Source organism: Neofelis nebulosa, chromosome 6 (assembly GCF_028018385.1).
Source record: "Neofelis nebulosa isolate mNeoNeb1 chromosome 6, mNeoNeb1.pri, whole genome shotgun sequence".
NCBI classification, from domain to species: Eukaryota; Metazoa; Chordata; class Mammalia; order Carnivora; family Felidae; genus Neofelis; species Neofelis nebulosa.
Window position 1 is genome coordinate 38544554 of NC_080787.1, and position 12089 is coordinate 38556642.

The 12089-nt window shown below is 39.1% G+C and overlaps 1 protein-coding gene across 2 annotated transcripts in view; it reads right to left on the reverse strand.

Moving 5' to 3' along the window:
* The window catches only part of STK38 (serine/threonine kinase 38), a 42054-nt gene that overhangs the window by 6243 nt on the left and 23722 nt on the right, over positions 1 to 12089 (reverse strand). For both annotated transcript variants that reach the window (XM_058733732.1, XM_058733733.1), the window contains exons 7-9: positions 10098 to 10252; positions 5363 to 5465; positions 4491 to 4552 (exon numbers count right to left, since the gene is read on the reverse strand). In XM_058733732.1, coding sequence (XP_058589715.1) covers positions 4491 to 4552; positions 5363 to 5465; positions 10098 to 10252 — 320 coding nt within the window. The remainder of the gene's footprint in view (positions 1 to 4490; positions 4553 to 5362; positions 5466 to 10097; positions 10253 to 12089) is intronic.

Genomic DNA, 12089 nt, shown 5'->3' on the forward strand with positions numbered 1-12089 from the left:
TTATTTTTGAGAGAGAGAGAGAGCACACGAGTGGAGGAGGAGCAGAGAGAGGAGGACACACAGAATCCGAAGAAGACTCCAGGCTCTGAGCTGTCAGCACAGGGCCCGATGCGGGGCCTGAACTCACAAACTGCGAGATCATGACCTGAGCTGAAGTCGGATGCCCGACCAACTGAGCCACCTAGGCGCCCTTGTAGAACTTCTAAAATAAAAAAAAGTATACCTGTGTTGTCTTTGGAAAATATTTACTAAGGAATACTGCAAACATACAGAAAAAAAAAACAGGACAATACAACACATGTGTACCAAGTGCCCATACTAACAAGATGAATAATCCGCCATATTTGTCTCAGATCAATTTTTTTAAACACAAAACTACACAATTAAAACCAGATCCTCCCTCCTCTCCTACTGAAGTCAAAACCACCCTAAAGTTGCAGTGCTATGCTTGTATGAATATTTGCATAACTGGCATATTACTTCCCGAACATTTCAACTTTTAATAAAAGGTTTCATCTGGTGCTTAATTATTCTACATAATGCTACAACTTGCTTATTTAACTTAACATTATGATTTTGAGATTTATTCACGGAGCTCTGGCTCACCCATTTCACTGCTGTACACCTGTCCATTATACAAATGTCATAATGTTTTTTTTTAATCCATTCTTCTGTTGCTTCTAATGTTTCACTATGACAACACCTGAGTAAACATTCCTGTGACACCTCCTGGGCACTACAGTGAGAATTTCTCTGGAGGATATACCAGAAACAGTATCACTGGGTCTTGCATTATGAACATCTCCAACTTAACCAGATGTCTTCCAACTAGCCTCCAAAGTGGTTATACCCATTTAAACACCCCCAGCGGGGATGAGCTCCTGGTATTCCATATCTCACCAACACTTGGTTTTGTCAGACTTTCTAATTTTTGCCAATCTGATGAACATGAAATGGGATCTTATGTTTTAATTTGCATTTCCTTTATTTCTAGTAAGCCTGAACATGTATTTATATATTAATTAGCCACTCAGGTCTTTTTTCTGTGAATTCCCATTCAGATCCTTTGCCCATTTGTTTTTTTAGTTGCATTATCTTTTTTTTTTTTTTTAATTGATTCATTGGAATTCTCTATGAATCACGACATTAATCCTGGGATTCAGGAAATTAATCCTTTTTAGTTTTAGAAATTGAAAATATCTTCTCCCAGTGTGAGGATTATCATTTTTATTATCATTTTTAAGTGATGTGATAATTTATTATATACCCAAAAATGTGTAATTATCAAATTATGAGGCATGATAATAAAAATGAATAACTATAAGTTCAACTAAAGAACTGAATTATTCCCAATGTCATTAGACCTAAATTTGCACTCCTCTCCCTTCTGTCAGCCCACCTCTCCTAACCTCCTAATCTGACCTTACAGGTCAATTTTGTTTATCATTCCTAAAGAAATTTAATTTTGCCCACATCTCTCTCTAAATGAGATCTTAGTTTTATTTTGGGGCTTTGTAAAAATGATGTCATTCTACATGCAGTCTTCTGCTATTTTTCTTCTCAATGTCTTATTCCTAAAATTGGTCCATGATGTCACATGCAGCTGTAGTTCAACTATTTTCATGGTTGCAAAATATTCTATCCCACAGTGTAACCATTTTCCTGTCTATGGACACTGGGTTAGTTCCAGTTTTTTGCTATTACAAAAATGCAGTGAACATTCTTATCCATGGCTCCTGGTTCCCAAGCACAAGATGCCCCAGACCATATGACTAGGGGCAGAAGTGCTGCTTGTAGGGCATGCACATGAATTATAAAATAATCCCAAAGCAGTGGGAGCATGTGGCTTATTTTTCATTTGTTTATGTCTTTCAATATACAGAAGGGTTTTTTTTTCCTTTAAAGTAGTAAAATCAAGTTTTATGACCTGTACTTCTTTTATCTTCATATTTAAAAAAAAAAAAAAATCCTTCCTTACTCCAAGATCATGAATACACTGCCCTGTTCTTTCTTCTAAAAATTTTCAAGTTTTATTTTCCATCTACAATTTATTTTTGTGTATACTGTAAGGCAGGAATCCATTTTTTCCATATAGAATTGTACATTGTTTTTTCTTTTTTACATGGTTTTCTCTTAAATACAAATATTAAATAACAGAAATGCCAGTTGTTTCAAAGTCTGAGACATGGGGGCACCTGGGTGACTCAGTTGTTTAGGCATCTGACTCTTGATTTCAGCTCAGGTCACGATCTCACAGTTCATGGGATAGAGCCCCAGTCAGGCTCTGCACTGACTGCGTGGAGCCCGCTTGGGATTCTCTCTCTCCTTCTCCCTTCTCTCTGCCCCACCCCCTGCTCCAATGTGCACGCATCCTTGCTCTCTCTCAAAAAAAATAAATAACTTTAAATAAAGAAGTAGGTAAAAATAAAGTCTGAGACACGGACTGGACCCTCCCCAAGAAGTATTTTCATTCTAATTATAAAGGTGAAGAAACTACAGCAACCCTTCAATTCAGAAAGTAGATTTATTACAGCAAAGCCAAGCGCTAAGTAAATCTTATTTGTTAAAAGATTTGTATTATAAAACCAGGGATTGGGGTGCCTGGTGGCTCAGTTGGTAGAGCATGTAACTTCACCTCAAGGTTGTAAATTTGAGTCCCACGTTGGGCAGAGATTACTTAAAAAAACAAATATAAATATTTTAGCCCAGTGGCCAAAAGTTAAACCCTGGCTTGCTTTAAAAAAAATAATAATAAATCACAGAAGAGCCTTATCTTACGTTAGCTTCCAAAACACAGGTAAATATCAGTTTCCCAATAATGCAGGAGCTACTATTTAAGAAACGGTCTCTTTAGTGGAGGCCCTCAACCTTCACTATACAGTAAAATCACCCAGAGTCCTTTCAAAAAATCAAATACACAGATTATATGCCCCAAACCAACCGAATCAATCTCTGGGAGTGGGACCCAGATATCAATAGGTTCTGAAGTCCACAGGTGATTCTGATGTGCAGCCAAGGTTAAGATCTACTACTCTATGGATAGACACAATAGAAGCATCTGATCAAATTTGTTCCTGGCATTTCCTAACCCTCAAAAAGCTATGTAAACAGTTTTTCAACCACATATAGAATTCAAACCCTTCAAGAGTATCAGAGTTCCTAAGGAAAGGAGACTATGATGTGACTGACTATACCAACCTTAAGTATCCCCAAGTTAACATTAGAAAAAAGATATCAAAGATGAATTTCAGTTACCACATCTCCAGAAGTGTTTGGTTTAAGACCATGCCTCCTCCACGGCCCAGGTTTAACAAAAATATTCATTATGCTCATAGCATGGTCTGAGGCCTACCAGCGGGCCTCAAATCAAAAAATGCAAGCCTTTCTTTTGATGCTTTCTTAACCTTACAGGCATCCTTTTTCACCATGACAGCCAGCTACTACCAGCGACCTACTAAATGAGTTACTAAAGATACTACAGAGAACTCTGATTCAGCGTTTCACTAAGAATAAGAAGTCTGACCGAACACACTATTTGACAAACCTGCCAAGTCACTACCGTATACACTGACTAGCAGAGGTGCCGCCATTTCTAGATACATGTGCATGGCCATCATTCCCAGTTAGTCATCATTTTCCCCAGCCGCTACTCTTGCTTCCTACGACCAGTTGTTAGTTTAACTTTACCATCATTTACTTCATTTGCTATGGGCTTCTAACGAAGCCTAAGAATGTGGTGATACACATTTCTATGATGTCCGGTCAATAATTTTCCAAGAACTAGACACTGGACTGCACTTCAAATATAAATGAATGATTCGGAATAAAAGTTTGCCTAGACTGCAATATTTCACTGGTTAATCTGTACTTATTTAAATAACTTCCAACATACTATCAATAGGTAAATGCAATGTTACTTATTTTTAAGCTTGTAGGACATAATTTTATATGTATATACTTAAATATTTATAAAGTAAATTATAAGCACTTCTCTTAAACTGCTCTCCAATTTTTATCACTAAGTCCTCTTTTCCACCACAAGGTAGGAAAGGGTGGGGCAGGTGAATTGAAGAGTCTTGACTTGCCTAAGTGAATCAAAATTGTAAAAGTTTGAGACCCACTGCCTTAAAGCTCTAGGTAGGTATTTGTAACTTAGTTTCATCTTGAGAGACCTCCAGCTTAAAGATAACCCCTTTACCACCATAAAAACAGGCAACAAGGGGAGTAGGAAGGAAAGGGCTTGTCACGAACGTAAGAACTCAAAATGAAGTCCTCCACTGAAAATGTCACAACCTGAACAATACTATCTTCCCTCCTTCAAAAGATTACCTTTCGCTCCACGGACACAATGACAGCGTTCTATTAAGATAATCTTAAAAGCAAGGAACAGATGTGCTGTAAACATTTACTGAATGCAAATTTATGTACCTATTTTTAAAATTTGTTCATACTTGGTTTGTAGCATTTAAGAAGCCACAGATATTACTTACTAGCTGACGTCTATTTCTTTTCCAGGTTTCTGCTTTCCTTTTGGAATTCATGTTCTGGAAAGCTAAAAGTAGAGACAACAAGTTCTAATCAAAGTTCAAACAGGTATGTTTACTACTTTTTTGGGCTGGTTCAAGCCACATGAAGCCTTAAAGTTTTGCTTTTCTGCCCATACATTAGTAACTCTGAATAACACTTCCCAGCAAGTCTGTAAATCCAAATCAAAGGCACTGAAGCATTAGCTCAAAGAATCATACAGTCACGTGGATCATGTGGCCAGGCCTTCATCAGAATTACGGGGAATACAGTTTCATCAGAAGCAAAGGTCCCAAAGTGGACCTAGACATTGATGATTTCTCAAAGCTACCATCAAGTTTCCAAGAATAGTACTTGGTACATAATCAGAGACTTCTGAATTTATAGTACATTTTTGGCTTAAGTTCTCCAGGATAAACTGTAACTGTACCACACAGTTTCAATGGTTTGACAGGACTGGAGTGAAAGTAACACTCATAAAGATCAATGTCTTTCTGCCACAACAGAAAGAAGCACCTGGGATAAGGCTAATCTGGAGCTGGTCCCAGGACATTTTCCTCTACTACTTTTGCTTGCCTGCCCCACATTCATCCCCAGTAACCTTCTCAGTAGAGCTCCAAAGAAGGCTCTTTGCAACATCAGCCTTAGTACATCTGGTAGCACTCATCTTGCCTCACATACAACAAAAACCACAGGCACACCTGAGAAGATAGTTTTATTCTCTAGATTCATGCCAGGAGAATCTCCTAATCTGTCCTGCATATTTTGGTTACCAGGGTAACAGCTCTTCTACACCCAAGTAAGGGATAAAAAGGCTAACATAATTGTTTACACTTACTGAAATCACTGGGGAGGCTGTGGTTCAGATTCCTATAAAATTCAGTCCTATGTGCTTTTTTCAGTCCTGTGCAAAGGCCAAAGTCAGAAAGCTTCACGTGGCCCTATGGGGAAGAAGAAACAAGGTAATGGATGAACATTCATGGATGTGGAACAGACATTCTGCTCTCTAGCTCCTTATAGTATCCAATACACCTCCACAAAGTATACTGTCTTTTTTTCTTTGATTATAGGGAAAAATTAATTAAAAATAAATTTTTAAAAGATCACCCCAAATCCTATTATTCGAATAAAAGTATTTCAATTCTTACATATTATCTTTTTGTCGAAACATAAACTTCCCAACATAGTTGAACTCTCCATGGCATCTAAAAATACTTTTACTACTTCTTGGGGCTCCTGGGTGGCTCAGTCGGTTAAGCGTCTGGCTCCTGGTTTCAGCTCAGGTTGTGATCTCGCAGTCTGTAAGTTTGAGCCCCAAGTCAGGCTCTGCGCTGATATGCAGAGCCTGCTTGGGATTCTCACTCTCTCCCTCTCTCTCCGCCCCTCGCTCTCTCAAAATAAACTTTAAAAAATAAAGATACTCTTACTACTTCTTAAACTAATGCACTCAAATATTCCTGTGTTTCTATATGGTCTTCAAAATCACCATTTTTAATGGTGATTAATATTCAAATATTTAGTGGTGATTTAATATTCAAATGACTTAGTACATCATTGTTTACCTAACCATCCTCCTCATACTGGGTGTTTATTCCATTTCTAATTCCTCACTCCATGTAATGTGGATTATAAGCACCCTGTGATAGAGAGGGTCTGTGCCCCCAAATCTAACCATGCACGGTACAGAGGATGGTCTTAATAAATGATTGTTAATGAGTAAATAAATCTTTGTTCATATAACTTCTTCTCTGCTTGAACTATTTCATTAGGATACATTCCAAGGAATAAATTATTCCAAAGACAGAGAATAAACTTTATTACATAGTTCTTGACAAATGTTGCTATACTGTATTTCAGTCGTAAGTGTCTGACTTTATCATACTCTTCAAGGAACACTCACACCTCCTCTGAGCCAAGCCCCACGCTTTAAATGTGTAATCTCATTTATAACTCTTAAGTCACATTTCACTGACTCAGACTCATTAAATGGCTTGCTGGTGAAATGGCAGAACCAAAGCCAAAAATCAATCCATGTTCCTTCGCCCAGACCAAGATTCCCTTACCCTCTCCAATCCCCTGATCCCACCTGGAAAATGGAGATAATGATATCTTCTTGGTAGGAATGATGACAATTAATGCATGTAAAGATCTTAACCTAGTGCCTGGCACATAACTAGCTCTAAGTAAGAGACAGGTGTTCTTGGGGTAGTGAAATTTCAAGTAGATAAGGAGGTAAAACCAAAAATAGGGGAGGGAATCCTGATGCTCAGGGATCTACATTGCTCAAGGTCACACACTTAGAAGTGGTGTGGCCAGGGGCACCATGGTGGTTCAGTCAGTTGAGTCCAGCTCCTGGCCTCAGCTCGGGTCATGATCTCACGGTCTGTGAGTTCAAGCCCCGCACCAGGCTCTGTGCTGATAGTGTGGAGCCTGCCTGGGATTCTCTCTCTCCCTCTCTGTTCCACACCCCCACCCCCTGCCGCTGCTTTCTCTCTCAAAATAAATAAATAAACTTAAAAAAAAAAAAAAAAAAAAGTGGTGTGGCCAAAGACTTCAACATCTGTGATCTATCCAAACCACCTTCCTCCAGGACATCCTTGGGCCTTAATATACAAACTTCTCAGGATACATGAGGCTACAGAAGCCCTGCTCAGATGGGTCAGTTTTATTTTGTTTTGTTTTGAAGAAATCCCATTAGGTTTGGCCGTGTGTGTGTGTGTGTGTGTGTGTGTACCCATGCATGTATGCATGCCCAACAAAGTAAACTGCCAAACAAAGACAGATTTGAACCTGCTAACCTGGTATCATTTTTTTCAGATCTTTAAACAACTTGTTGTATAAGTCAAGGAACAGAGTTTAATTTAGAGTTCTCAAAATTACATTTCACCTGGACACCTCTAAGAAAAGAGAGTGTCTTAAAAAGCAGTACCTGGAACAAATGCTATTCAAGCCTAAATTTTCAGGGAATTCTGTAGGTATCCTAAGTATGTGGCAGGAACTCAAAACATCTACACTTTCACTTCTAGAATCTGTATAGTTGAACACTGAAATGAGCTCGCTTGTGAAAACATCTTTCTACAAGTCTGGGCTAGCATCTTGTAGAGAGCAAACCTGCACCTAAAAGGGTTCCCCACTCCTCCTCATTATATTGAGGCCCCAAGTTCTTGGCTTTCCATGTCTGCTAGACCTGAACAGAGACTACAGGGTGCAACTAAACCTGTACTAAGGCACCTGGGGCACAGGATCAGGGCATCTGAACCCAACTACACAAAGTAGGGCCAGTGCTTTATTAAAATATATCTGAGGGGCGCCTGGGTGGCTCAGTCGGTTAAGGGTCCAACTTTTGGCTCAGGTCATAATCTTATGGTTCATGGGTTTGAGCCCCACGTCAGGCTCTGTGCTGGCAGCTCAGAGCCTGGAGCCTGCTTTGGATTCTGTGTCTCCCTCTCTCTCTGCCCCTCCCCTGCTTGCGCTCTGTCTCTGTCTCTCAAAAATAAACGTTAAAAAAATTTATATACATAGAATGACAGAAAAATACGTTTATATACATTAACATTTTTTTTTAGGTTCAGAGAACCTTCAGAGAAGATTCTAAATCTTTCTTTTTTTTTTTTTTTTAAGTTTATTTATTTACTTTTGAGGGAGAAAGCAAGCAAGGGAGAGGCAGAGAGAGGGACAGAATCCTAAGCAGGCTCCATGCCCATTGCAAAGCCTGATGCAGGGCTCCAACTCACAAACTGTGAGATCATGACCTGAGCCAAGATCAAGTTAGACACTTAATCGACTGAGCCACCCAGGTGCCCCAATATATACATTAACATTTTAAAAGCAGAATACCAAGCTGCAAGCTACTTTTAGGATGTTAACTGTATATAAATTATAGACACAAATAGAGAAGGTATTGAAGCTATTGTACCAAAATAGTGGTTATCTTTGAATGATGAGATTATAGGTATGTTTCTTCTTTATAACTCTTTGTACTGTTCAAATTTTCTACTGTGCATACACATTATTCTTATGATCAAGAAAAAGAAATTATTTGATAAATCTCCAGCCTTCTTGAAATAGAAAGATAGTTTTTTTAAAGAACGTACACCAAAAGTTCAGGTTTTTCAAAGACAGCAAGAAAACTATTAAAAGACAACAAGAGGGACGCCTGGCTGGCTCAGTCGGTGGAGCATGTGACTCTTGATGTTGGAGTCGTGAGTCTGAGCCACATGTTGGTGTAGATTACTTAAATACATAAAACTTAGAAAGAAAGAAAGAAAGAAAGAAAGAAAGAAAGAAAGAAAGAAAGAAAGAAAGAAAGAAAGGGAGGAAGGAAGGAAGGAAGGAAGGAAGGAAGGAAGGAAGGAAGGAAGGAAGAAAGAAAGAAAGAAAGAAAGAAAGAAAGAAAGAAAGAAAGAAAGAAAGAAAGAAAGAAAGAAAGATACTCAAAGAATTAAATTCACTTTTCTACTTAAAAGTCCAGACAACAATTCTGTGTAACAGAACAGAACATTCTAAAAATTTTTTTAATGTTTATTTTTATTTTTTCAGAGAGAGAGAGAGCACAAGCAGGGAAGGGTCAGAGAGAGAGGGAGACAGAGGATCCAAGGTAGGCTCCACACTGACAGCAGAGAGCCTGATGCGGGGCTCAAACCCAAGAACTACGAGACTGCAACCTGAGCCATAAGCCAGACGTTTGACCAACTGAGCCACCCAGCACCCCTAAAATGTTAAAGCTGGAAGGAACTGTGGAGCTTCTCTGGATCGATATCCTCACTTTATAGATAAATGAGGACTGGACAGTGGGGAGGCCTGCCAAGGAGCAGCCAGAAACCTAGCAACACAGGGGTTCTCTTCTGATCTGCTGTGAGTTTAAAAACCAAGCAACTGAACTCGTTTGCACGGCTAAAGAATACATAGGCCAGTCCAGAGGTTGAGCAGGACTCTTCTTTAAGCAAAGGACAAAGGATCTGGAACCTGAACTCTGGCACAGACTGCTGTTTTTGCCTTACTTCCCAGTTCTTGACTGGGTTCAAGAATAAGGTTGCCCAACAAAGGGATTCCCAATAGGTGATGCATCAGTAGAGTTAATTATATGCTAATTATAGTTAATTATGGGCTAGGAAAAGACAGTACCTTTGGCTTTATTATAAAATAAGCTTCTAAATCAGTTTTCAGGGCGTCCAACTCTTGATTTCAGCTCAGGTCATGATACTACAGTTCTTGAGATCGAGCCCCACATCAGGCTCTGCACTGACAGTGCAGTGTCTGCTTGGGATTCTCTCTCTCCCCCTCTCTCTGCCCCTCCCTCGCTCTGTCTCTCAAAATAAATAAACTTTAAATCAATTTTCCTCTTAATCATTTTCAAAGATGTCCTTTATTTTTAAGAAGAGTGTTCAAATTATAGAATCATACACCTTTCAGAGAGGGGAAGTAGCAGCAAACTTACCTATAAAAAAAGAGAAAACTATACAAAGACTATACAAAGCAATTCGTGGCTCCCTGTGATTACAAGCATTGCAGGTGTTAAAGCAGACACTGCTCAGATGAGGAAATACACACTGGCTATTCCCCCACCACAGTACCTTGCTGTCCAGGAGAAGGTTGTCTGGCTTGATGTCTCTGTGGATGAATCCAAGTTGGTGAATGGAGTCTATTGCTAATACTGTTTCTGCTATATAAAACTGAGTCTCCTCTTCTGTCAGGGTATCTTTTTTCATTAACAGGGTCATCATGTCCCCTGGAAACAAGATACAAAGCCAACACACACACATACACACACACACACACACACACACACACACACACACACACAAACACACACACAACAATGCATGAGTAAGTGCCAGTTTTCAAATAGGTCTTCCCTATCTGCCTACATAAGGCAGTGCTAAACAGGACTCTTTTGTGTTCCAGAAACTGACCCACACTGCCGACATGGGTGGAAACGGTAAGTAGTTTCTAATACTTAAAGGTAAAACATTCACAGCCACAGAGAACAAAATGCTTTTAACCTAACCTGATGCTGACCACTAAGCAGTGATTCCCATTTTATTCTGGAGAGAAAAAGGAAAATTCTCTCACAGTTTAAAAAAAAAAAAATTCCTTAGGGTAAGTTTTTGGACTGGGGGAAAATGTTACTTTACTTTTTAATCTGTCTGCAAACTACCATTTCCACATAGGTTATACCGCCATTGTTATAAATATAGGCTGAAATGCCAAACAAAAACTAAATATATGAGGAGACTGAAAACAAGTTCTCCAATGTGTTTACAAAACACCTGAACATAAATAAAAAGGTGAGATTTAGGTAGCACGTAAGTCAACAAAAGCTAAAAAGGAACTGAAAATGCTACATACTGGGGTATGCAATGGCTGCCTCTCAGAAGTGCAAGGTGAACACGCCCCAAGATCAGCAGAGTGTTTTCTCCACTGTTATTATAGGTAAATATACACAATATGCTTTATGCGACTTTTACAACACAGGATCAGTATTCTAGCAGTTAAAAGGTAAACTCCCTAGTTTTCTGCAAAGTCAAAATTTAATTATTTCTGCTTACTATCAGCAACATAAAATGGTGGGGAAAAAAAGATTCTGATCCTAACTCAATGGTTAGACAAAAGCAAAGCAAAGCAAATATTTAGAAGTAGTTTAAAGCTAAGAGAAACAGGAAATATTCAGTTTAGATTCCATATAAAGCCAGTTATGGTCGGAAAACAGGGAAAAGAGAAAGAAACCTCTGATTTTAATAGAGCATCATGCTGCTTTTTGAATTTCACTTATAACTTTGGGGGAATTTTTTGTATTCTTAGAGAAAACTGGATATTTTACACTCAGGCAAAAATTAAACCATTTATGCTCTCTTTTTTGACCCAAGACTTGAAAAACAGGATTCCCTAATCATTCCTGGCAGCTACATATTCCATCTAGAGGCACACCAGAGATGTGGGGGTGGGGCACTCAGGCCAGCTCTAAGGTAGCTGTGTGGCCTCAGTGCTGTGGCTCAGGAGAGCAGAGTTTGCCCAGATCAGAGAGCTCAACCCAGATGGTCTATGGCTCTGAGGCCAGCTCCACCGAGGGCAAAGGGCGGGGTCCAGGAGACATCAGAAGCTATGGAAGATGGCGCGTGTAAGGCTTGAGGAGACCCGTGTCAAGGGGCTGGTGACTGAGCTGCTTCTTATTCCTATTTAAGAACTAGCATCTAAATATTAAAAAGTTTCTCCTCATTCTATCAGACTCTTCCCTAACTTTCATCAATTGTTCATAAAAAACTGGTGACCCTAGATCTAAATAAAAGTTGTCACAAGATCAAAATATTATGCCACAGTTACATTTGCTTTGCTATAGAACCAAAAAGAGAAAAAGTTTTCTTTTTTTCCCCCACCAGAGTGTGCTCACAGCTCATCTGTTCACTGGCAAACAGACTGTTCCCCAGGACAGATGGTATATTCTGTTATGGGTTTACTTTGGAGCTGTCTTAGGAGACACACATGCTGAGTTATGTAAAACTTGAAATCTCAGAAATGAGACTGAGTCTGGCTACTAATATAGGTAATGAGAAATTCACTCCTTATTA